We start from the raw sequence: 26,510 nt of genomic DNA on the forward strand, positions 1-26,510 counted from the left end.
TCACCCTCAGGCAGCTCCCACAGCACCCAAGGCTGAGAATGGGAACAGGAATCAGAAGCTCAGCCAGGGAGTTTTGGACTTAGTTGATGCAGTACTAAGTTCTCAAGCAAGGAAGCGGCCCAGAAAAAGCAGTATTTTGGGCTCCCTTTCATCATTAGGAAATACTTCGTTTTCAGCTGACTTCTTTTTGCCACACAGCATTTGTTGTTCAGTCGCTCAGTTGTGACCGACTCTTTGCGACCCCATGGACTGTAGCCCGGCTTCCCTCTCCTTCACTGTCTCCTGGAGTTTGCTCAAACTCCTGTCCACTGAGTGGGTGATGTCATCCAACCATCTCATCTTCTGTTGTCCCCTTCTCCTGCCCACAGTCTTTCCCAGCATCAGGGTCGTTTCCAATGAGTTGGCTCTTTGGATCAAATGGACAAAGTATTGGAGCTTCAGCTTCAGCATCAGTCCTTCCAATGAATACTCAGGGTTGATTTCCTTTAGGACTGACTGGTTTGATCTCCTGGCTGTCCAAGGGACTCTCAAGAGTCTTCTCCAACACCACAGTTTGAAATCATCAGTTCTTCGGTGCTCAGCCTTCTTTATGGTCCAACTCTCACATCCATATATGACTACTGGAAAAACCATAACTTTGATTATATGGACCTTTGCAGGCAAAGTAATCTCTCTACTTTTTAATACGCTGTCTAGATTTGTTGTAGCTTTTCTTCCAAGGAGCAAGCGTCTTTTAATTTAATGGCTGCAGTCCCCATCTACAGTGATTTTGGAGCCCGAGAAAATAAAATCTGTCACTGTGGTTTGACTCAATTTTCTCACCAAGGATGCAGGGCATGAACCTCAGTCACAACTTTACAGAGGCCAAAGATAATCAGGCAAGTTACCTTGCTTGGAAATCCATACAGTATAAACTAAAATGTAAAGAAGTTTTTTTTTTTTATCCAGGTATTCTTTCTTTCTGCTGGTGTGGATTTTTTTTTTTCTTTGCGGGAGGGGCAGAGAGGCTGTGTGGATTTTTGAAAGTTGATTAGCTATGAGCATACAAAAATTGTTTCCTTTTGCATTGTGTAAGGTTCACATGAAGAGACCACTTACTTCTCAGGTCTGGGCCCTGACTTGTGATACACGAACATTACTTTATTAGCCACCATTTCTCACCCAGGTTCCCTGAAGGACTGCAGGAAATCACTGAACTGTTCTTGCGGTGGTGTACTTTAGTCACCCATAAATTGGAAATACCATGCAGTGTGATGATCAGAAACAAACAGAAAGGGTAGTGAAAGTGAAAAGTGAAAGTCGCTCAGTCGTGTCCGATTCTTTTCGGCCCATGAACTGTAGTCCATGGAATTCTCCAGGCCAGAACACTGTAGTGGGTAGCTGTTCCCTTCTCCAGGGGACCTTCCCAACGCAGGGATTGAAGCCAGGTCTCCCGCATTCCAGGAGGAAATCAGTGAACTGTTCTTGTGGTAGTATACTCTAGGCACTCATAAATTGAAAATACCATACAGTATGATGATAAGAATCAACAAACAGAAGGAGTAATAAGGCATACCAAATAATCACTGGTGACCTCAGCAATTTTATTAACAAATTTATTTCTCTAATTGGGTAACGTATCTCAGTGCTTGACTCGAGGGCATTGTAATAGGTTTCTACACTGCAGGAGAAGGAATTAATTAGAACCGTTTGCTCTCGGTTCTGTATTTATACTGTCCACCTGTCTTGTAAACATTGAACCTGGTTTCCTGGGTCCTCCAGGGGCCTCTCTTCTAACTCCCCCACCCCACCCCCACCCTCAATAAATAAATAGAAAGCGAAGAGTGTAAGTTCACATCTCTCTTCTGTGCAGCCCACCCCCACCGGAAGCTGCATTTCATGGTCAGAATCTGGCAGAATCATCACTTCCCATAGAACCTGCCCTTCCATAGGCAAAAACTGGGAAGCTGGAGTCTCGGTTTGCCAGTGCTGTGTCTGGGATTGTCCTTGTCCATTTGGTACCTGGGGTCAGAGCTGGTGAGATGGAAGCTCTGTCTCACGTCTCCCTGCCCCACCTACCACTCTGAGGAAGGTAAGAGACATTATTAGCCTCTGTCTGCCCCAGGAGCCAGCAGCCCATGCGAGCAGAAAAACCACAAACTTGGGAACACATTCTTCTAGGCTTCTTCAAGGAAGGTTTTTTTTCCCCTCACAGCTTGTGAGAGCGCAGCATGACAACAAGAAAGCGTCCTTCAGTGCAAGTGCTGCAGAATCTCGCTGTGACGCTGGCCCCTAACTCCTCTGCAGCTTTCCTTACTCCAGAAAGACACCGTTTCATCCTCACGTGCAGCCTGTGAGGGCCAGCATGAGCGCAAGATGCCAGGGTACGTGCACTACCTCCAGAGCTGGTGTCCTTAGCAGCCGTTAGTATAGCCTGTCATGTGGAGAGATGGCTTTTGAACATAGATAGAATTATTACAGACACATCTCAGGGGGGTCTAGACTACCAATAGGTCCCCTTGGAGAGTTCTTGTCTGGAAAAGTCCAGATGGGCCCAACAAGTCTCATTGTCCCTCATGAATACCTTGCAGGATCTGGATGAGGTTTTCCAGGCCAAAGATATAGCCTGGATCTGGTCCATCGTAGGTGGTGTGTTCATTCCAGGAGCCTTTGTATGTTGTGTGAGCAAAGTCGATCATCCGGACGTCAACTTTGATGACGTTGCTGCCGTGGGGCGTCTGTAGAGTCTCCTGCCCATCATAGATGATGAGAAGGGAGCTAGAGTAGAACCGGTATGAACTCTGGCTCCTAATGACCGAGAGGAGGGCCTGGAGCTGGCGCTGGATGGGCTCCAGCAGCTCCGTCCGGAAGCGGGTCCCATCGTGCAGGAACTGGTAAAGTGCTTGCCTGAAGCCCGCCACTGAGAGCTTTCTTCCATAGTACTTGTCTTTGCAGAGAAAGTGCTTCTTATCGCTTTGATAAACCTTACATTAAAAAGAAGATAGAAAAAAAAAAAGAAGATAGAAAATGTTAAGAATTGCAAACTTAAAAAAAATCACATCTGCTACAGAGGCATCTCAAGCAAACTTAATACAGAAACACATTTCTAGAGATGCCGAGCAGGAATGGCTGCAGTGACTGGCAAGACAATCTTTCACCAAGCACCAGTGTAAATTTTACACTTAAAAATGTTTTCTGTGCAAGCCGTTAATAGAAATCCAAGGTCCAAAGATCGTTCATCCTACAGAGGTGACCCTCTGCCCATGAGGAAAAGGTTTGGATCTCCTTTCTTGTGAATTTCCAATGTCAACTGCCAAATCATGATTTAAGTCCTGGCTTCTGGCCCTCTTCAAACATTAGCAAACCCAAGCCAGAAAGCTTTAGTGGGAATCTGAAATCATAGCCAATGGCCTTGGGAAGCCAAGTAAATTAAAATTTCCCCCAACAAAGTTTATGAAGTCCTTTCTCTGCAGATTCTGAGGAAACTGTAATGGCTCCAGGGGTGGAGTGGGGTGAATTGTTTGAAGATGGAAAGAGGCTAGATCAGGTGTGCCTGGAGTTTTCAGGCGGTGGGTGATGTTGAGGGGAGACTGGATGTTGAGGGGAGCGGGCTTTGTGGGCTGGTGGCGCCTCTCCTTGGCACCAGCTCTTCCCCAGTCCTCTGTCACGTCTTGGCCACCAGAACGAAGCAGATGGAGGAGAGATGCTGATGGGGGAACAGTGGCAGCCGCCCTCATTTCATTCAGATGGCAGAGGCAGGCAGAGGCTGAACGGAGGCCAGTGGCTGGCACGGCCAGAGGGGGGACTTGGCACCGCTCCGCCTGGCACACCTGGGGAGGGCTGCCTGTACCTGGCCATGACAGTTTCCCAGGTCTTCCCTGCCTTCAGATGACATGGTATCTTTACAGAAAACACGAGTGGGAAAAAAATCAGAAAGATACTATAGACTTGGTGTTGCCTTTGGAGGGCTGAAGATCAGCTGCTAAATTGGCCCGTCCTAAACACAGGATAGGCCTCAATTTCCAAATAAATCAGACCAATTTCAGAAGGTTTGGGGTCCAGAGAGAAATTCCACTTACACCACAATGCATCACACTCCATCCTCTCTGAGAACTACATTCCAAGCTTTCCTAGGGACATCTGTGCCTCAAATTTATAGACTCGACTTCCAGTTTCAAGGGGTGGCAGTTTCAATTAAGGAAAGCGATAGTGTTTACCATCAAATCCGTGTCTGGTTTTGCTTTGAGTAGATAGATTCTAAGAGGGAACCAGTAGAGAAAGTTTATTTCCTCCTGTTCTCCTGTAGCCCCAGCCATAAGCCACATCAGAGCAGCAAAAATGAAGCGTGGAGTCCGGGCAATAAGAAGTTAGCCATTCCTTTGCTGGGCTTTGCACCTTATGACCTTACCACTTTGTTAGCTAGAACAGGTAGTAAGAAGCAGCAGAAAAGGCAGAGTAAGAAGAGAGAATGGCTAATATGGATTTGAAAAGCTGACTGCCTCACAGCATCTGAGAAGGAGAGGGTTCAGCTTCATCATTCAAGAGAATGAGGACCCCATGGAGCACACAGGGAAGTTTTCCCTCAGTTCTCTCCCAGCCCTGCTCACACACTGTCATCAAAGGTCTGCTCTCAACATAGGTAGGACCTACATGGCCAGGCTGGAAAGTTCCAGCTACCAGAGACCCTGAGATGAGTTTAACGCTGGTGGTTTTTTAATTTTTTTAGATTAAATATTTAAAAAATTAAAAATTTATTTTAAAAATTTTTATTTGAAAAGTTATTGATCTCTTCTATATAGCAAAGTGATTCAGTTATAGATATAGATTCTTTTTCCTATTCTTTTCCCATTATGGTTTATCATAGGATGTTGAATATGCAATACAGTAGGACCTTGTTGTTTATCATCCTATATATAACAGCTTGCATCTGCTAATCCCAAACTCACAATCCTTTCTTTTCCCACTCCTACCCACCTTGGGAATCACAAGTCTGTTCTCTGTGTGAGTCCATTTCTGTTTCATAAAAGTTCACTTGTGTCATATTTTAGATTCCACATATAAGTGATATTACATAATATTCGTCTTTCTCTGTCTGACTTACTTTGCTTAGTATGATAATCTCTAGGTCCACTCATACATCTGCAAATGGCATTATTTCATTCTTTTTTATGGCTCAGTAGCATTGCATCGTATATATGTTCCACATCTTCCTTATCCATTTATCTGTCAATGGACATTTAAGTTGTTTTCATATCTTGGCTATTGTAAATAATGCTGCTAGGAACATAGCGGTGCATGCATCTTTTCAAATTACAGTTTTGTCTGGGTGCACCCCCAGGAGTGGGATTGCTGGATCATATGGCAGCTCTAGTTTTAGTTTTTGAGGAACCTCTGTACCATTTTCCATCGTGGCTACTCCAATTTACATTCCTCCCCAAACGGTGGGATTTTGACACCACTGTCCTGAACAGTGCTCTGTAAAAAAACCCAGCATGTCCTGGATCAGGATATGTGTTTCCTTGGGGAAAGAGGTGCCTGGCCACTGCCTCTGTTGCTCCCACAAAGTGAAGGCAACAGTGTCTGGTTGGGGGACACTCTTGCCTCCAGCGGACCTCCCGGGATGCCCAGTCCTGCGGTTGTCCCGCCCCCACCTACCTGCATGCCGCAGATGCGCATGCCCAGATGGGCCGAGGTGCTCTGCGCACACTTCCGCATGTGGCGGGCCTTCTTCTCCTCTGAGGCGTCGTCCCCGTGCTGCCGGGTCCCCATCTTCAGGTCTAAGATGCAGGGATGCTTGTACTGTGACACTACATTTTCCAGCAACAGGAACCCTGGTCGCGAGGCATTAAGGAAGGCTTCCTGGGACACAAAGGCCACTTCCCCGCAGGAGGTGGTCAGGGGCCTCTGAAGCCGGCTGGAGACTCCCCCCGCTGAACCCCAGCCCTTCATCCCCATTTCTTTAACTACAGATCAGCCTGTTGTCGCTGTAAAGAATTCAAGGCATTGACTTTGCAGGCTGCTCTCATAAGTCCATTTTTTAGAGAGAGTTTATTAGGATGTGAGCTTCTTTTCCTTTCCCTTTTTGCTCTGAGGTAGAAATTTAAATGCAGGCGTGAAATCCCCAGCAGGCCATGCCCAATTTACATTTTATGGCATAAAATCAGAAGGCTAAAACCTCGAGTCACTGAATGGGCCAGTACATTTTGGGAGAAGTGCCTTGATGTTAGCTTTAGAGATGAGTTGCAGGAATATTAATTTCAGCCGAATAATTATCCTGCAAAAAACTTCTTAGGGATGCAGATTGCAGATGTCTTAGTAAGTACCGCAAAACCAGCCACCAGTTCATGGGAAGGAGCCCAGTGGTGACAAAGGGGGCCTTCCAGGCCTGAATACGCCCCCTGAGTTTGTGGCAGGCCGAGGGGGACAGGGGAGTACCTCTCCTAAGGGGCTACCCCGCAGGTCCCTCCCTAAGAGAGGGGCCGTGCTACATTCTCACCCATCGGCTCCATGATGGCTGTGGGGACGATTTGGAGCATGAAAAGGAGGTTGAGTTATGGGGACCCACCCACTCACTGAGTCCCCCTGGCCCCCCCTCAGTGCGGCAATCATGTTTCCTAACTGCCCACAGAGACCCCAGCTCTGCCCATCCTCACTGCCCAGGTGGCAGAGACATGACCAGTGACCCAACAGGGGCACTCCCTCCCCCCGCCCCATCTGCCTTCCCCAGCCTCTGACTTCTCTTTGCTTTCCTGGTGGCTCTGCAGGTCAAGAGTCTGCCTGCAATGCAGAAGACACAGGAGATGCAGGTTTGATCCCAGGGTCAGGAAGATACCCTGGAGGAGGATATATCCGTGCCTGAAAAATCCCCTGGACAGAGGAGCCTGGTGGGCTACGACCCAAAGGGTCAGGAAGAGCTGGTCACGACTGGGCAACCGCACACAGCACAGGTCTCCTCCAGGGCCCAGCCTGGGGCCCACTCTCCCTGCCATCCCTGTCTCTCCCCCGACCTGCCTCAACACGTTTGTCTCGGCCACCCCTCCTTGCCCCCGGCCTTCCCCGCAGCGCCGTGCATGGTGGGCGGGCCAGGATACGATGCCGCTGGTTCTCCGGGTACTCGGCACACAGGCGATGCAGGTGGGCCCGGTGGCAGTGGAGGCCCCACGGGTTAAAGCTGCCCTTCTCCATCAGGTTCCCGTTCGCGTCTTCCACCAGCGAGGGGACTTGGGCCTTCAGGTGGAGCTCGGACCTCAGGAGCGCCGTGGCCGGGCTGTGGGCGAGGGGCGCGCACGGCGGTCAGGACCCCGGTGGCTGGCAGGGCTCTCTCGGCTGGACCAGGCCATGGACTGCCCCTGGCTACCCTCCAGGATGCCCCCGAGGACCTTGGTGCCCCCCTGCCCCGCTCAGGCCCCAGGCCAGGCCAGGCTGCTGGCCTCAGGGGGTCTCTCTAAAGTCCATAATAACTCACGCAGCATAGAGGGGGCGACCCTGCCTGGGATCAGAAGGCTGGGGGTTAGGCTGCTCCTGTGGCCTCATCGGGGGTGAGAACCACAGACCCACGGTCCACCCTCTCTCCTGCCCTCTACATCTCGGCTCCCCGGGTCTTGTAGCAGGGAGATAATACACACGGCTTCCTGATGCCAAGCCAGGAGGCTTAATTAAGATCCGCTGCGCTCCTTGGGGAAGGGAGGTACTTTCGTTGTATTAGCTCCCTTTTGTTTCCCATAAATGTTTAAAATTCCCCAGGGATGCTTTTCTTTTCAGAAAGGTCACCATCGGAGGTTCTGGAGACCTCTCCGAGGACCTCAGGTGCCCTGAGCTGCCTGCGTCTCCAGGGCCGCACTGGCACTCAGCCGCTAAGGAAGAGGATTTCTAGAGGCATTAGCCACACTTTTCCTTTATGCCAACTGTTCTGGGGCTTCTGCTCTGCACATCTCCCCCCTCCAGATGCACTCCATGGTCTCAGTGAAATAGATAATTAAACAAACACACACTGAATGCCTTCTCTGTATAGGACTCCGCACGCACATCCACTTTCGAGAGGAAACGCATTGAAATGCTCCCTCCGGAAGTGGCACCAAAGAAGATGCATTCCTTTCTTTGGTCACATGGGTTCTGCTTGACAGAGCCCTCATCTGAATTGCTCACTTTCTCGGCTCTGGTCCCAAAGGGGAGCCGTTGGCCTTGGCACGGGCGTGAACAGTGCTGGTCCCGGTTAGGGACGCGCGGCCTGGCTTCTGGCATCCTGCCACGTGGCCTCACCTCTCCGTGAGCGAGTGTACCAGCTGGGGGTGCTGCCACTGGGCGAGGGGGAGGGCGCCACCGCCAGGGCTCTGCTGGAGGGTCTGCCATATGGCCACCGCTGCCGACTCCGTGGAGACCGTGAAGGGCCCCCGGTTCTCAGTCAGGGGGCTGGCAACCAGGCTGAGACGGCCGCGGCTGTCCTTCCGGAGGTGCACGGTGATGGTGCCTGCAGAGGGGGAGGGGTGGACACGGTGCGCTGTCCTTTCGAACCACAGTTTAATGGCAGTGGTCAACCTGCCCCCTTCCCCAGCTCCTCTCTCTAGAGAGCGCTCCGGGGACTGGCCTGACACAGATCCTGCTCCAGAATGAGCCAGAGCCGTGGGGCCTGCCGGAAATGGCCTTGGGCTGATGCTGGCACGGTCCCTGCTTCGTGGCCTCTCCCTGCCCCTTCACGCTTGAAACAGGGCAGCTGCGTGCATTTATTTCATCCTCGCATTCCTGCACCTCTGGACACAGCCCACATCGCCCAGGCACCCCGTGGCACCCCATTTGGGCCCAGCCTTGGGGCATCTGAGTTGGTCCTCTGCAGAGAAGAGCCCCACCCCTAAGTGGCAGTGAGGGAAGTTGGGGTGGGGGGGGCATCTCATTCTGTCTCGTTCATCACCCTTGCCTTCCCCTCCACATAATCGTTATCTGAGCAGCTTCTTCCAGGAAGCCTTCCTCTAACAGCCTCCTGCCGCCTGGGCTGCCCCTTAACTCAGCCTTCCCACGTCCCTGGCTTTCACACTGAGACACGTGATGCACAGCCCATGAGGATTATGGACAGAATGTGGTTCTTTGATAGAAAATAGAAGGCATGTGAGATTTTTGCCAACGGTACCTCCTAACCACCAGTGTGTGTTTGTCTTTGTTTTGGCCATGTCACAAGGCCTGTGGAACCTCAGCCCCCCAATCAAGGATTTAACCTGCAGTTCCAAGTACTGGACCGCCACAGAACTCCCTAACCCCTGGGGTTTATACTCCAAGCGTGACCTCCTCCTCTGGATGCTGGCTGTGATATCAAAGGATGTGCGTACCCCCCGGGAACCCGTGCGCTAGCCGGGCTTCTCCTCTGGGACGTTGGCTAGGCCAGGTCCTAGGCTCTGGCCCCACATTGATGGCTCTGTGGTCATCCCCTGTGGACTTCTTGCTCTGATGGCAGGGTCCACGCCTCCCTCCGTGGGGCTTGGCATCCGGTGGGTGCCCAGCCTTGCCAGAGTCCTGGTGAAGATGGAAGGTACACATGGTCCTGGCCCAGGAGACTGCCACACGAGTGGTTTTATGAAAACTGGCTCTCTGTAAAGTCCTTGCTGCCCCCCTTCTCCCTGCAGCTGGTGCTCTGAGGACCCCTCTTAGCTTTCTCACCTACCAACCTGCCCTCCGTCTCTCTCCACCCTGTTTTGTGCCCGAGGGGCTGACTCTGGCATGTACCCGTGGCTTCCTTGCCTGCCAGTCAGGCCAGTGAGGGTCACCGGTGACAGATGGGGGAGAGGAGGAGAAAGGTTGGGACCTTCATCCCTCGGGTTCCCTCCCTGCTGCCCCATGGCTCACCCTGTTTCTCTGCGGCCTCCTTCTTGCCAGGTCAGCTCTACCATGCCCTCGCTTGACCTTTCAGGCCCAGGGGTGGTTGTAGCTTTCCCGTCCTGCTGGTCCCTGGCTGCCTCACCATCCCTAGTTGTTCCTCTTCACCTCTTTTTTGTTGGCCACGTGGCATGCGGGATCTTATTTCCCCAACCAGGAGCTGAACCTGTGGCCCTTGCTGTGGAAGCACAGTCTTAACAATTGGGCCATCAGGAAAGTCCCCCCAGTCGCTCCCTTCATCCTGTGTGCAGTTCTGCCGATAGATCCTTGAAGAATTCTCTTCATTTAACCCCCTGGCACGTGCCACTCATTTTCTGCTGGGACCCTGACAGGTGGGAGGGTTGCCTGCGATTGCATCCTCCCAGGTGTTTATTACCTCCCCCAGGCACTGGGTCACCTTCCCGGCCTCTAAGTGGTCATTTCTGCTGAGCCAGCCACCGAGGTGGCTGCTTTCCGCGCGCGTGGCCCTGCCTGCCCTCCTGGGCTGCTCAGCATAGACACTCCTTTTCAGGGCTGCCCTGTCATTCTGCACGTCGCTCTCCAGGCCCATCTGCGCTACTGGCTCAGCGGTCTCCCTGGGCCTGGCCTGTCATCTCGGGCTCCCAGAGCCCTGATTCTGCGGCCTGACGGTGACCTTCGTTTCCCTCCAGTTCCTTAAAAGTTCTGTTCTTCCTTAGCTCATCCCAGGCCCCAGTATCCTGTGGAGCAATCGCGATGCTAACGGTCACAGCGCCCCTGAGCGCGGCATTCTGTCCTTCACCTGGATTGCAGCCTGCCTCCCTGGATGGAGCCCACCCGTGCTGTTCTTGCTCGTGAGAGCAGGGGGCTGGTGGCGGCTGGGACACAGCACAGGAGTGATAATCGCTGCTGGGTCTTTTACACCTACTATGTGCCAGCATTATGTGCGTTTTGTTTACTGCTAACTTAGTGTCTATCGCTAAGCCTGCAAGGCGTTGACTGTGGTCGCTGAGGCTCAGAGAGACTGAATAACTTGCCTCAGGTCACCTGGTCGGTAAGGGGTGATGGCTCTGCCAGCCATGCCAGCCGTGACTGTGGGAGGAGGAACAGGCTGCCACACGAAGCCCAGGATCTCTCGGGAGAGTGGGGGTTGTCACGCTGTGTTTACCCGAGTGTGGTTGATGAGGACACTCCTGCTGTGTCCCCAATCACCTTTGGCTGGTCATTCTGTTCCGCGGGGGCAGACAGAGTGGCCACAGAGCCACCACCTCAGAAGAGGCGATCAGTGTCAAGCCCGGAAGCACCGAGAAGCCCAGGACACGGGGCTTCGTTTCCAGCCTTGAGCTTGCTGTGCTGGTCCCAGGAAGGAGGGCTGACCTGGGAACCACACACCCTGCCAGGCCCCAGAGCCCGCCCTCCAAGTGCCAGGAGAGGGGGAGCCCCACGGCCTCTTTGCTGGTTCTTGGGGAGCTTGGAGCCTCCTGGCCGCTCGGGGAGGCAGGAAGGTGTGCCGGCCAAAGGCAAGGCCCTTTTGGATCTCACAAAGTTCAAGTTACCGTCTGGCGGACCCCCGGCCTTGCACATTTGTGAGGCTGAGGTGACAGGCCTGCCAGAAACCAAGTTCCTGGGGAGCCCTGGGCCCAGGGGGCCTCCCTGGAGGGACAAGAAATGTGACCTTCGCCTGCTTCTCCGGACTCTAGCTCTGGCCTGATCTCATCTGGTCTGAGTGTCAAAATAGCTGGAGGTGAGCAGAGGTGCAAATAATGCCAAACCAGTGAAACCCAAAAGTCATTTCTATTTGTCATGTCGTCGGCACGACCCAGCCAGACTCCTGTCTCGCCTTCTCGCTCCGTCTCCCTGCGCGCCTCTACCTGGCTCCCTGCCTCTCTCTTCCTTCCCTCTCTCAGCTCAGCCCAGCCCTTCCCTCTGAAACCTGGGACCATTGCACAGAGTGTCGTCCTAGTGGCTCAGTCATGTCCAACTCTGTGCGACCCCATGGACTGTATAGCCCACCAGGCTCCTCTGTCCAAGGGATTTCCCAGGCAAGAAAACTGGAGTGGGTTGCCATACCCTTCTCCAGGGGATCTTTCCAAACCAGGGATCGAACCCAGGTCCGCTGCACTGCAGGCGGATTCTTTACCATTTAAGCCACCAGGGGAGCCCCATAGCTCATGTGACCTTGCAAACAATCTCGAGTTGCCTGTCCTTGACAAGAGCAGCCACTCAGTGGGATTCAGACTCCCTGAGGTTTGGATCGTTCCTTTGTCAAGAGCCTTGTTGGCCCCAGCCTGGCCTCCAGCTCGCCTTGGCTGTCTCAGATGCCCACAGGCTCCCAATACACTGCTGCCCCTGCCCAACCAGGTGGGTGGGAGACCCCAGCCCCATCTGCTTGCTCACCAGCACCCCCAAGCACCTCGACTGTGACCACGTCAGCCGGGCAGACGGGAGCGCTCCCTGACACACCCAGAGCATCTCAGCAATTCTGATTTGGCCGAGCAGCTTCCGTGAGTATTCTGTCATGTATTTATTTTTAAGCTCATGAGGACATTAATTCGCCGACGTCTGTAATATGAATCTGGCTCATCCATTAACCAGCTGGACCTAGGAGCGTGTCCTCGCTTGCCCGAAGCTGAGGGGAGGAGGGACAGAGTTTCAAGATGCTCTCATGTCCGAGGAGTCCAGGCACGCTCTGGGCCCAGGGAGGCTGCCCTGGGGAACGCAGTGCCTGCCCAGCACCCCAAAGCCATCAGCGTGCAGGCGTGAGATGGAAGAGAGTGGGCTCCGGGGCATGTGGCGGCCGCGTCAGCAATGGCCCCTCTTTCCAGGCTGGTCCCATCAGGATGGGAAGGGAGACCCCTGCAGCGGCCTGTGGGCACTCAACTCACTAGCTAAGTGACCCTGGGCAAGTCACTTCCCCTCCCTTGTTGGGCTGGATGGCTCCGAGCACTGGCGTCTGGGGAGTTGTCTCTGCAGGGATGGTCACTGCATCAGGGCCGGGGGCTGAGAGGCCATACTCAGGAGCCAGACTTGAATCCTGGCTCTGTTCTGCGGGCTGTGTGGCCCGAGGCAAGTTGGGTGACCTCTCTGGGCCTGTTTCTTCCTCCATAAAGTGGGGACAATGGGAGTACCTTTCCTAGAGTGTTGTCACGGTTAAACAAGTCAATCAAAGAAACAACTTCTAGGGTGTTCGGCACTGAGTCAATGCTAAAAGGTTGACCAGTAGTACTTTTCTTGATTTTTTTTTTTTTTTTTGGTGGGGGGGCTGCACTGAGCTGTCTTTGGGATCTTGGTCCCCAACTAGGGATTGAAACCGTGCCCCCTTGCAGTGGAAGTGCGGCATCTTAACCACTGGACTGCCAGGGAAGCCTTGGCATTACTTTTCCTATCGGGGAAGAACCCTGCACAGCCCCAGGCCCTTCAAGGGACCCTTTCCCATGCCCAGACCCGACCTTCTTCCCTCCTGCCCCGGGGGTCCGAGGGCACGCAGGCCCCACTTCTGGGCCTTTTTCTAGTGTCTCCTCACATGTGTGTTTCCTCGGGTGGCGCCTGCACCCTGGCACCCGGCGGCCCGTGGTATGGCAGATGAGGGGATCAGCGTTCCTCATCGTCCAAGCCTCGCGTTTGGGCATCAGGCCAGCCCGTGGGCTCCGCCTCACCCTCACCCGCAGCTGGGCTGCGTGGTCTCCCCTGATGGATGTCCTGGGCCTCCCTGATCCGACCCCTCTTGACTTGTTTGCAACCATCGTCTCCAAGTGAGGACTCAAATTAATCTACGGAGTTAGTGGGGCTCCGAGGCAGGGCGTCGGGGGCGAATACCAGGAGGGGCCCAAGCTTAGAGGGACACAAGGCAGAGGATGGGTCTGGAGAGCTGACCAGTGCCCGAGGCTCCCCAGAGTGGGGCCGTCCACGCCAACCCGGGAAGACGGGGAGCAGGGAGGGCCCTGGGGTGTGGTTGCTCTTCCACTTCCATGCTCTGCCTGGGGTGGCCCTGGGAGCCGGTCTCGGCTCCAGAGCTGTGTGGGGCCAGCAGGGAATGCTGCGGGCAGCGGGGCCCCCGTCCTGAGATCCAGCCGCCCCTTTGCTGGCCTGAGTTCGCTTGTGAAGGGACAGATGTTAACTCCAGAGGGTGCTCTGACAAGGTGGGCGGTGGCCAGCACTGGTCAGTGGCCCCAGAGGGCCCCTGAGAAGCTGTACACCAGCCTCCCACCCCATCTCTCGTGTGTCTCATCTCAGACTCTCGGGAGGTCCTGGCTGTCCACGACTGAAGCAGTGCCCAGGGCTCAAGGCCTTGGGCCCCTCTCAGTGGGTCTGAATCTGGATGCTGAATACAGATTCCTGGGCTCTGACCCAGGGATTCCGATTCACAGGTCAGGAATGGGGCCTGGGAGCCTACCTTTACACACACACACACACACACACCAGTGATTCTGGTAAAGCTGTTTGACCCCAGATCATACGTATGAGAAACACCAATGTATTGGGTTGCCCAAAGTATTCGTTTGGGTTCTTCCATAAGATGATATGGAAAAACCAGGATGACTTTTTTGGCAAACCAATAGGTGGGTCCCCTTCTTCCCAGTTTTCTCCATCTTTGAAATACAGGTAAGTTTTTAAGTGACTTGTCTGAATGTTATCATCGCTTTCACTACAGATACTTGCACAACGAGGGCAGAAGCTTGAGGTCACAGGTCTAAAATCCTTTAAAGGAGGTCTTTTCTCTGAGCATTCTTTATTTCGTGGGGTTGGCGACTGGCAGAGTCATGCCCTGAGCCCTGCAAGCCACTTTTACCAAAGGCTGGGGGTGGACAAGACAGCCTGCCCCATGGATGCCAGCGGCCGCCCGGAGTGCCCCCCGTGGAGGCCAGCAAACAGCAGCCCTGCCCACGCAGCCTTCTCTCCCCAGACCTTGTGCCCAAATCTGAAACACACACTGGGGGAGCAGCCTGCACCCTGGCCTTGCCCCTGGAGGACAGTGGGGATTCTGGTTTCCCAAACCCACTGTGAACCGGCTCCTCCATAACCTGTCCCAGACCCAAGGCTCCCACCATCCACTTGGGTCACCCAAGGAAGTGTCCTGTGTTTACCCGTCCTGTGTTTACCAACCACAGTCGCAGGACCCGGGCACGGCACACCTAAAGCACAGACCAGAATGCCCCATCAAGGTGGGGTGGGGCTGGGGAATCACCTTATCCTGTTCTCAATCCCGCAAAGACTGGTGGCTTGAGCTAATTTACAGGGGATGCCAAGTAGCATTACACTCCAGACCTGGGGGCTGGAAGAGTTCAGAGAACCTGGGGCGGTGAGGGCCAGCCGCTGTGCAGAGGGGCAGGTCTCCATGGCAACCCTACAACACACCACGGCGCTTGAGGAGGTGGTGGGGGCTTGCAGAGAGGCCGGGCCCCTTGGGGGGGCACCACCTGCAGGGGACTGCTCGGACACCCACCTTTGTACTGCGGGGTGAAGCGCTTCATGGCCAGCGGCAGGGACTCGTAGAACCTCTGTTCCTGGGAGATGAGGGGCTTGCACACCGTGTGCTCATCATACTTCATCACGCTCAGGTGCCCCCCGACCTGGTGCAGGAAGGGCTCCAGCGGCACGCCGGGGGTGTCCACGCTGTCCTGTACCACCATGCTCCAGTGTGGGAGGGCGGGGTGGCTCCCTGCAGTCCACAAGAGGAGGGGGCGTCTAGGGCTGAGGTCGCAGCTTCCGGACAGAAGGTGGGCTGTTAGCAGTCCTCAACTTTCCTTTTCTTGGCGTTTCCTGTTGGCTAGAGCACAAGAGTCTTCCTGGCTGAGGGCTCTCGGCAGTGCCGGTCCCTGGAAAACAGAGGAGAAAGGGAAGGGATATGAGGGAGACCGTGTGTGGGAGGAGGGCACCTGAAGTCCCCAGCCACACCCCCAGGTGTTAGACAAGACCGTACACAGGCGTCGATTTCTTCTGGAATCGTCTGTTACAAGCAACTGCTAACAGTTTCCACCTCGGGGGAGCAGGGCTGAGAGGGAGACTTTTCACTAAATACTTTTTACAAGTGCCTCGAAAATATTTGAATTTAAATATTAAAACATTCAAAAAACAAAAACTCCAAAAGACAGTCCCTAAGATTATAAGCTTGCCGAGTGTAGTGAGCATGTCTGAACTGCTCATGTTCCATGACTGGCCTTTCCCTTTGGGAACTTTGATCCCAGCCCCAATGAGAAGAAAGTCCTTGCTGGTGGGGACTCACTATTCTGCAGGGGCTGGAGGGGTGCAGGAATGCTTCATTTTGATATAGCATATGCATACGCTGGGCACCATCTGGGCCCCACAACATCATTGCTGTGTGACCTGGGGAAGTTACTAAACCTCTCTGGGCCTCAGTTTCCCCATCTATAGAATAAGGTAACAATGATACCCGCCTCATGGAGGTAGGGGCAGAATTGAGATATAAAGGCTACGAAAATGTTAGCCCAGTACCTGGAGCTAGGTGCTCAATAAATGTGATCTATCATGATTATTTCTAGCATTATTGCCCAGGGGATCAGATTTTCTTACCAGCCTTGGGAGGGCCAGCTTTATCATGGATGTTTGCAAATGAGAAAAGCGAAGCCTGTGATGGCTTGCTGAGCCTGCCTCAGGCCAGGAAGAGGCAGAAGTTAGGCAGGGGCTCCTGATTGGGTCCCCCACCATCTGCTTGCCCTTCACCCTCTCTGAGGTCCGGCCTGCCAGAAGACCTCAGGCAAATGCTGGAAACTCTGGCTGGAAACTTGGCCCCTAAAGACATCCTGACTTTGGGACTTTGCTGGTGATCCAAGCAATTAGGACTCTGAGCTCGCAGTGCAGGGGACCCCGGGTTCGACCCCTGGTCAGGGAACTAGATCCCACATGCTGCAACAGAGTTCACACGCTGCAACTGAAGACCCCACATGCTGCATCTAAGAGACCCAGTGCAGCCAAATAAATATATTTTAAAAATATAAAGATATCCTGACTTTGTCTCAGCAGAGAGCCAAGGAGACACTGCCAGGGGAGGCTCTTGTGGCCGCATTTGTCATGTTCGAGAGGACAGTCCCGCGGTGGCGCCGTCACCATGGAGTTATTAATACTCTCCTCTGCTGGACTCCTGGCCGAGGATGCAACCAGGCCGGGCAGTGCTGGGCATGAGCAACTCTCTAACTGACCTTCAGTCCAGACCATGGGCATGGCTGGCTGCCTCCACGCGCAGCGGTACCTGTCACTTTGTTCAACCCCCCGGCTCAGAGAAGGCCCACCATCCACTTGGACCTCCAGTGCTGGGAGGCATTGAAAGCCTCAGCCTGGCCTGTTCACGCCCCTCCACGACGATGTTCCTGAATTGGTCACTTCTTGGCAGGCCACAGAGTTCCCCTCGGAAGGGAAAGGGGGTGTCTTCTGCCTGTTCTGTGCAAATTGCTATGCCGGATGCAAGACTAAATCACAACTAGGGAGTCTGGGGGTGCTGGGGCAAGGCCTTGGGGTGGGGAGGACTGGGGCCTGATGGTGAAGGCTTTCCCCAGCCCTGCTCTGAGACCCACACCCTGCCCACCACCGCTCGAGGTGAGTCCTCCTTGGGATCTGCCCCAAGAGCTGAGAGAAGTTGGGAGGCATGTAAAGGTGAGGAGAATCAGGGATGGGTTGATACTTTCAGTCTGGTTATCGGATAAGACATCACAGTTGCTTGGCAAACCTAATCCTCCCTGCAAATTCGGCCGAGGCAGGAAGGAGGAAGGAAGAGAAAAACCAAGGCAGCCCAGTGCCTCCTCTCTCACTGGGCTCACTTGGGTGCCAGCCTTTGCCAGCTGACCTGTCCCCAGGTCAGGGAGGCAGAGGCGCTGCGGGGAGGCACAGGGACAGCCGGCTCGTGAAGTTCATTTATATCCTCTGTGGGAGCCGAGGCCCCGGCCTCGCTGGCCAGGCGCGCACTCACCTCTGCGAGCCCAGCTCTGCCGGGGGAACCCAGGTGGCGTCCCCAGCAGGCCCTTGTGCAGCCACCCAGGGCGGCCCCTCACCCTTCTCTCCCCTCACCCCCTGTCTCCTGAGGAGCCCTAAGGACACAGATGTTACCTTGCAGTGTGGTGTGGGAGGAGATGATAAGGATAAATGTAACAATAATGGTAACAGTAAATGGCAACAAACACAACACAGGCAATGTTCAGGTGTTTTAGGTGCCTTCACCCATGTGAGCCTCACAACTGCCTGATGAGGGAATTAGTAGTATCAGCCTTTCATAGGTGAGGAAAATGAGGCCCGGAGAGGTTCAGTAACTTGCCTGTGTGCACCCAGCTACTAGGGGGAGACCAGGGATTTGAACCCAGGCAACTAGCCCAGAGCATGCTCACCTGCTGTCCTGCGGAGATGCCGGGGGCTGCTGTTTCTCTACATCGAGAGTCAGGAAATTGAGTCCTAAGGAGGCTGGGACTTGGCCAAGGTCACTCACAAGTCAGGCTGTGATGACACAGGCACTCGGGTTTTCTTGTCCCCAGGCCTGGTTTCTCCTACCCTGATACCCTCTGGCCAGCCCTCCCCCCACCTGCTACAGTGAGTGCGTGTCCCAGGGGTGTCTGGGGTCCACACGTCTGCAGAAACCAGCATGAGGGGTCAGCTGAGGCCCCCTGGAGCTGGGCCTTGGTACTGGCCTGCGTGGGGCTTTCCCGCTGAGGGGGCATCAGCTGGGTCTGAGAGGCACTGTGTTCCCAGAGCCTCCATCCGGTCACTGCCACCCCCACGGTCAGACGTTCTCAGAGGGCCTGGCCAAACTGTCTCAGGGAGCCCGGATCAGCCAGAAGTCCCTCCGAGATGGTCCACACACAGCAATGCAAACCCTCCTGCCCCCAGGCTTGGCAGCAGCTTTTTAAAAACGCTGGACTTGAAGCTGGGGGAAACTGAGGCCCTTCTGCTTAAGGGTCACCTTAGGGTGTGGCTTGGGGGAAATATGAGGGTCCTCGGGCTCCTGACGCACGCAGATTGTGGGAAGGGGCGCAGGGAGAATGGAGGAGCGTTGGGGGGGTACAGAGGGACGCCAGGGTTTCGGCGGGGGGCAGGGGGGACGGAGGGGGCGGGGGACGGAGGGGCGCCGGGGGGGACCGAGGGGCGTGGGGAGGATGGAGGGGCATGGGGAGGACGGACGGATGGACGGCAGGCACAGGGAGGACGGAGGGGAAGTGGCTTAGTCCCCCGGGCTCCTGCCTGAGCTGGACAAGTGGGTTTGCTGCCGCTCAGGGAGCCACTCTTTGGCTTCCCCCAGGCGCTGACTCTGACCTTGGATTCCCAAGGAGGCTGAGGTTTCCATCCGTTGCTGTGGGACTGAGCTAGCGAAGGCCTCCATTTCCCCCATCCCTCCTGCCAAGTCCAGGATGAATAATTCAGGCTGACAGAGTTTTCTCAGCCCAGACCTGCCTTTCGCCACCGGCAGGCACTTGAGTCAGTGGCCAGAGCCTCGGCCCTGAGCAGTGCCTCTGGGCCGGGGAGCGTGGGGCAGCAGTCCAGTGCCCGGGTCTGCTCCAGGCCCCCTACCAGCTAGCTGAGACCCCTGGGGTGAACCGAGCCTTGGTTTACCGCCCACTGCCACGACCTTCGCAGGGCGCGGATGCCGGAGCGCACGGATGCCGGAGCGCACAGCCCCCTTAGGAAAGCCCGTTTCCCGGGCATCCTCAGCGCTCGGGCTTTGCCGGCGCTTGGGTGGTGCCCAGGACTGACCTCTGTGACTCGGCCTAGGTGCTGGGAGGGCGGGCGAGGTGCTTGCCCGGGCAGGACCTCACAGCCCCTCTGACACCCGCCGGGCTCCCTTTAGTGCTTTGAGGGGAGACCCAGGGCCCTCTCCCCAGCCCAGGCCTCCTCGCAGACCACAGCCCAGGCCTCCAGCCCAGAGTCAGTCCTGAGTGCTCCCTGGGGAGGGGGCGGCTGAGGGAAGATGGAGGAGGGCGAGGCGCCCCGCCCTGGGAACAGCGGACAGACGGCCTCAGATCCCTGTGTCCTCCTGCCCCGTCGCTGGGTCACATCCTGAATGAAATGACTCCAGGACTCACTCCAGGAGGACTCAAGGGGTTAACTTCTCTAGTGGGGCCCGGCCATGGAGCTGGGTGTCAAACGAGGCCCTGGACCAGCTGTGGCGCTACAGAGGCCTGAGTGGCGGCCAGCCCGCGCTGGGTGGCTAGATGCTTCCCGGTCTGGAAGGAGGGTCACGGACAGCATTTGGCTCCCAGGGTGGGGACAGAGGACAGCAGTGGTGAAGCTAGGCACAAGGACAGAGGCCACCCATCGAGCTGAGGTGGAAGAGGGCATCGTGGCTCAGGGCTCATCACCACAGGTCAGCACAGGTCACTTCCTATTCCTGGGAGCCTTGGTGGTTATCTGAGTTTCCCCACAGCCTTCCCAGGTGCCGCTAGTGGTAAGGAACCCGCCTGCCAAGGCAAGAGACATAAGAGACGTGGGTTTGATCCCTGGGTCGGAAAGAACCCCTGGAGGAGGGCATGGCAACCCACTCCAGGATTCTTGCCTGGAGAATCCCATGGACAGAGGAGCCTGGCGGGCTACAGTCCACGGGGTCACAAAGAGTCAGACACGACTGAAGTGACTTAGCGCACACGCACACAACCTCTCCCCATAGGCTGAACTGGAGTTCATTAAAAATTACAGAAGGTACACCTCGCTGAAAACTTGTCTCTCCCTTTTTAGGGAAGATGGCAGGTGAAACCACAAACTAAACTTGTAAGGGTTCAACTTGGATTAAATGAGTCACGAACTCTGTCTTTTCGGAGGCTGTCAGCTCCTTGTATCTGGAAACTAGTTGGTTGACTGTGGTTATTGTCCAAACTGTTTACACATATCCTGTTTTTTCTTTTTTTTTCCCCCTGCAGGAACGCGGTATGACTGCACTTCCCTTGTCCTCTGAAGGTACGTCGGCTAAAGCATGATGTGGATGGGAGTGACGGATGCCACTTCCGGGAGGAGCATTTAGAGTAAGCAGTGCCCCGCATATTCTTTGCCTGGCCAGGGTGATTTGGGAAGCAGAGTCACTTCCTGAGTGACTGTTCATGACAGAGAAAGCAATCCAGGTTATATTAGGCACTGAGGTTTGGGGGTGTTTTTGCCACTCAGCACAACCTAGTCCATCCTGACTAATTCACCAACTCACAGCCAGATACCCAGTATGGAGCAACCTCAGGCTTGAATACATCCTCTGTGTTGTAGCCACTCCTGTGAAGCATCCATGGCAGACCAATGGCCTTACAACGTCCCCCTCTGCTTCTCAGAATAATTTTCAGATGGAGACAAGTAGAAGAGCTTTCCCAGGGTCCAGAGAGTGAGCACCGGTGCTGGAATTCAGCCACAGTGAATCTGTCTCCTTCCAAAGCTGATGGCCTTCTGCCCCACCGTGTGGTCTCCCTTCTAAGGGAGGGGGACCACCCTGGCTTTCTCTGAAAGTCCTGAGACCTGGGTGGGGCCCAGGCTCCTATCCGAGACCATCTCTGTGCTGTGAGCCTCAGCTGCCCACATCAGCAGTGGGAGCCTGCTGGGAGTTCGCACTTGGCAGGGTGGTGGGGGTGCCATCCCCAGGGGCAGGGTTCCACGAGGAGCTGGGCAGTGTGGATTCACAGTGCCACGGGTGGAGGACTCCCATCCGTGGGCCACTCAAGCCCTGACCCAAAGCCACACCATCAGCGCCAGCAGCATGATCTGCAGACTAGAAAAGCAATATCCACAGCTTGTGATCATTTCTCAAATGTATCTAAATGCTTCAGTGTTTACCAAAATACAAATTCATTTAAAGGCATTATTAAGTTCCTAGTAGTTTTTATCATTGTCTATTTTCTCAATCAACAGATACTGAAAGTCTAATGAATATCGCAGAGGGACTCCTAGGGAACAAATTAGGTTGAAAAATGAGTCCTAGTTAGAAAGGTTAGAAGAGTTACTGCTGAGGGACCCGGGCAGGAGTGTGAGACCAGGGAGATGGAGTCTGGGCCTGGGGGAGCTTGAGGAAGGCCTGTTTCAGGGCGTGTGTGTGCAGGGAGCAGCAAGGAGGGGAAGGACAGGCAGCGAGATGGGACCAGAGGGAGGGCTGAGCGGGGAGGCAGAGGTGGGTGCTACTGGGGTCTGAGCAGAGGAGGTGTGACCCCCCATCAATCTAGGCAGGAGGGGGTTGCCTGAGAGCGCCAAGGTATGAATGCTTTCAGGACTGCGTCTCAGTAGATCCAAGGGGGAGATGTGTGTTCTGGGGAGAAGATAATTAAGAAACAGCTTGCAGCAAAAGTAGACTGCAAAATAAAACGTGTCGGCCAGCAGACTCAGAAGCAGCATGGTTTATGGCCTGCCCTCTCACCTCTGAAGCTCTAAGGTACATTTCACAGGCCCCTCAGAGCCAGAGGTTTGGTACAAGTACCACTCAATGTCTCTGTGATGCCCAAGGGAGCATTTTTTAATCTATTAGAGATGAGAGGACCAGAAAACCATTTAAAACCACTTAGCTTGGAATGGGCAGGAGAATTTTGGAGTTGCTCACAAGGCAGAGGGCTGTGTATCATCTGGGGCCATCCAGGCTTGGAAGGCACAAAATTATTTTCTGGGATGAAAAAGAAATCAAGTTTTTAAATCCATCCTAGAAACGACTCAAGGGCTGTGGGATGGCAAGCCCCATGTTCCGCATGGTCCTAGTCCGGCGGGATCAATACCGAATGCTGGGGACGTCACACATCACCTTCTCAGTTGTGGCTGAAAGATGTGGCTTTGGAGAGCATCTATTTCCCGGGGAAGGCTTGATTTCCAGAGTCACAGAGCAATACTTCATTTTCCTGACTTATTTCTGAGCCGATGTTATCCTTTGAGGGAAGATATTCTTCCCCATCTCCTTTTCTCTTAACATTTAAAATCTCCCAACGTTCCTCCAGCTTGAGGACCTAATGCGATTTTAATACAGCTATTATTAGTTTAGAAGCCCTTCAGCCCCTAACAAATGTCCGTAGCAGCAGCGACGATGTTCTGAGCTTGCTGTCAGGGCGGGAGACACATGGGGCAAAGATGACTCAAGAGCCCAGCGCTCCTGGAAGGGCTGCTGGGGCCAGCGGGGGTGGGGAGGGGTGGGGTGGGGAGGGGCAGGAGGGTTTCTGTCTTTCCAGCCGCAGTGGAGCCGGACCTCATGACAGCACCTTGGGACCTCGGCCCCTCCATTCCCGGGCACGCTGGGCACCTTGCCTACAGCCCCTCCCAGGCAGGCTTGTCTCCTGGGGACCTCTCTCCCTGGAAGCTTGGATATTGGACCCTCCTCCCAGGGTCTTGGATATTACTAGACATCAAGACCACATTTTCCAGCCTCTGACACCCTTCCCCACACCTTCCTCTAAGTCACATGACCAGCCACCTGCTTTACGAACCAGAGATAGACGGTCTTGTTGGTGGTTACTATGGAATCTTTAGGACTCTAACAAGAGATACGTTTTTTAAGGTCAAAACACAACAGTGGGGGTGGAACAAGCCAATGGTATGTGCGTGTGTGGTCACTGTCCTTCAGGCTGTGGAGCTGAGCTGGGCGAGTGTGAAGGGTGAGGCTTTGCCCAGCAGAGGGCAGCAGCAGACGGGCCAGAACCACCCAGAGAGGAGGCACTCGGACCAGCAAGCTCCTTGGCCCAGCGACTAGGGGCCCTTCTCCAACGGCTCAGAGCTGGGACAGTGGCTGAAAGGCCAGTGAGGCGCACTGCTGAGGAACGGGGTGCCCAGCTCAATTCACAGGGGAAGGACCTCAAAACCAGAAACGGGGGCCGGCTGAGGAGGTCGGGTGGGGGTGCTGGAGGGTCTAGCTGAGCAGAGTGGAAGCGTCTTCAGCATCTACACCCCACTGGCTCCTTCCCCTGGGATGGGCGGACCCCATGCCCCCTTCGTCTGCCAGCCGGGCCGGCCTCCCCCACCTGCTCCCTGAACAAGCTGGTGCCTGATGCTCATAAAGTTGATTGCTCTTCCCTGGTGGCTGCTGATGAAAAAGACAGCAACCACGTGGGGAGGACGTCTTAGGCGCTGTGCTTGGAGCTGGAGGATGCAGGAGCAGGCTGTCGACCACAGGGGGTGTGGGGGGGCTCAGCCTGGCCTGCCGCCCCCAGGAGGTCCTGGGGCAGAGCACTGGGAGGACCCCCAGGGGCTGCAGCCCCTTTGCAGAAGAGGGGTTCCTCAGATCCCCGATAAGAAGCTGACTTTGTGGGGGCACGAGGGGGTGAAGGTGCCTGGACATGGCACAGTGGGACCCGGAGCCCTGGGTCTGCCTAGACTGCCCGCCCCTTCCCCTCTGGGCCTCAGTCTCCCTCACTGGACTGAGCTGCTGAGCCAGCCCTGTTCTTACCCTCCTGTGGGCAGCCGGTGTTCAGTTCAGCTGGTCACTTTTGGGGGGGGGTGTGGAACAGGGGCAGGGAGGGTGGGGGCTGGCTGAGATGTTACCAGACTGAAAGCGGGGTCCTCCCCCTGCCCCCAGCCCCACTGGATCCTTGTCTAAACAAAACATTGAACACTATTTAGGAACAACTGGGAAAACTGGAATGCGGCCTGGACGCAGCCGTCCATGGGGAGCCAATAATATCGTCAGTGGGGTAAAGCGCTGGGGTTACATAAGGACCTGAACTGAGGTGCTTTGACGGGAAATGCTGTGACGTCCACAGATTACTTCAAAATACCTTAGCCTTAGTGAATACAATGAAGCAAATGTGGCAAAATTCAGACAAATGGTAAATCCAGCCGCAGAACATGCAAATGTTCATCGTGTCTTTCCTTCTATTTTTTTCTTGTAGGCTTAAAGTTTTTCATAGCAAAAAGGCTAAAAAATAAACCAGTAGCTCTTAAAAACCGTTAGAAGCCTGACTCTTGCCTGGTGGGATCCAAATCTCCTGGGAGGGACCCGCCCTGGATGTTTGCAAGGGCCCCAGAGAGCCTGAGGACCAAGGCAGGCTCAGGTTCAAGTCTCAAGTTCCCTGGGGGTGGCCCCAGGAGAGCCCAGGGGGAAGGGGCCCCTAAAGACTGCCCCTGCCCGGGGTGGAGGCACCCTGGCCGTGATACACCTCTGTGGCCGTGTCCACACCCGTGCCCGCTCCAGAGAGGCCCTCGCCACGGCTCCGGCCCCGGCCCCGGCTGATGTCATCCGGTCCCAGGGCCCCTCCCAGCTGCTGGGACGATACGTGCCGTTCGTTCCCGGGGCCCTTGCTGCCCAAAGCTCCTGGGACAGCTGCCCAGCATGAAGGGTTAAACCCAGCGAGGGCTGGGAGACTGGCTCCAGCCCCCGCGCCTGCCCTCACAGCGTCCCTGAAGCCCCGCCCTGCCACCTTCACGCAGGAGCCCAGATTCCAGAACAACATGGGGGGGAGGGTGACTCCTGGGGGAGGGGAGGGCAAGCGGAGAGGAGCCAGTGACAGGATTTCTATGCTGCTGAGCTGTGCCAACAGCCCCCAGGCCCCCAACACGGACGCACACGGACACACTGGTGGCCCCACGGGGTGAGTGGGGCTGACCTCTAGTCGGGGGGTCCACCTCTGAGTCCCACGGTGTGAACAGGCCTCTCTCCCGGCCCTGGCACCATCGGGGCCCTCCCTGCCCACGCTTATTCCCCATGGCAGCACTCACTGGAGCCGCACTCCGGGTGGGAGAGAGGGGTCCAGCGGAGAGCAGTCTTCCTGGTCAGTGACCACCAACCGTCGCACTGGGCAAAGGCCCTTCCCAGTGCCCCAGTAAGGAGAAGCCAGCGTCCACAATAGCACTGGTGGCGAGGTCTGCCCAGACGCAGGTCTGCCCGCAGGGCTGGACTGCAGAGGCCTGGGGCGGGGGGTCACCTGACCCTCGGGGAGGGCCAGCGGGCGTTGGCTGGCGCGGGCAGCTGTCAGCTGGTGTCGGGCTGCTCTGGGGCAGGGCCAGAGGGCCTGGGAGGGAGGGGAGGAAGGGGAGGAGGGGTCTGGAGGGATGTCAGGCCCTGGGCACCGAGGGCCAAGTGCCTCAGGCCCCTGGTTAGCTTTTGGTCCCCTGTTTACAGGGTCAGGCTGGCGTGGGGGTCGTGTTCTCCCTCCCCCGGGCTCCCCGCCTCCACCCCACTCCCGACAGCGTCACTGCCAGTTTGCCCCGAGCAGTGGCTGCCAGAGAGAAGGACAGTCTTGGGCAAGACATTCAATCAATAGTCAGCTTGAGGACAAGCAGTGCTTCCGGTGTTTTCGAGGCCCTCATGGGTCCTGGGTACTCAGCTAGGCTGAGCCAGGAACCCGCCAGGACAGGGCCTGTTGTCAGGGGATTAGTCAGGGGTTCGGTGAGTCATAGGGCAGTTCCAGGGAGGGTGTTTGGGGAGAGGACGGGGGCGTGGTGTGTGTGTGTGTTGGGGGGGAGGTGCATGCGTGCTGTCACCAGGCTGGGGGAAGCAGGGAAGGTATCCTGGAGGAGGTGACCTGGAGGAGGAGGAGGGTCATCAGGTTTGGTGTGGGGGAGCATGGCGAGGGGAGTGCTCAGAGGGGCGGGCGTGGGGGTGGGGAGGGATGCCCTACGGTCCTCTGTCCTCAGTGTCTCCAGAGGCTCCCAAGGGCGTCCTGCAGGAGAGAGCCGGGCGCCGCTGTGTGTGCGGAGGGCTCGCTCTGGGGGGGCCTGGGTCGCGGGCGGATAGGCGGTGCTGAGCCGCAGCTGCTGTCCTCCAAGCGTGTCCTGGCCTGGCAGGGAGAGCGGGCGCAGGGTGGAAGCAGCAGGCGGGTTCCTTAGATGTTGAGGAGGCA

General features: G+C 55.6%; 1 protein-coding gene across 1 annotated transcript; it reads right to left on the reverse strand.

The window, feature by feature from the left end:
- Positions 1 to 1,562: 1,562 nt before the first annotated feature.
- On the reverse strand, positions 1,563 to 25,628 carry IP6K3 (inositol hexakisphosphate kinase 3). The gene is made up of 6 exons (XM_043907194.1): positions 25,387 to 25,628; positions 15,242 to 15,614; positions 8,239 to 8,446; positions 7,071 to 7,246; positions 5,635 to 5,810; positions 1,563 to 2,963 (listed from the first exon to the last, which is right to left on the reverse strand). Exons 2-6 carry the CDS (start codon positions 15,426 to 15,428, stop codon positions 2,544 to 2,546), a joined length of 1,167 nt encoding a protein of 388 aa, XP_043763129.1. The 5' UTR covers positions 15,429 to 15,614; positions 25,387 to 25,628; the 3' UTR covers positions 1,563 to 2,543.
- Positions 25,629 to 26,510: the final 882 nt, after the last annotated feature.

Source organism: Cervus elaphus, chromosome 7, assembly GCF_910594005.1.
Source record: "Cervus elaphus chromosome 7, mCerEla1.1, whole genome shotgun sequence".
Lineage (NCBI taxonomy): Eukaryota > Metazoa > Chordata > Mammalia > Artiodactyla > Cervidae > Cervus > Cervus elaphus.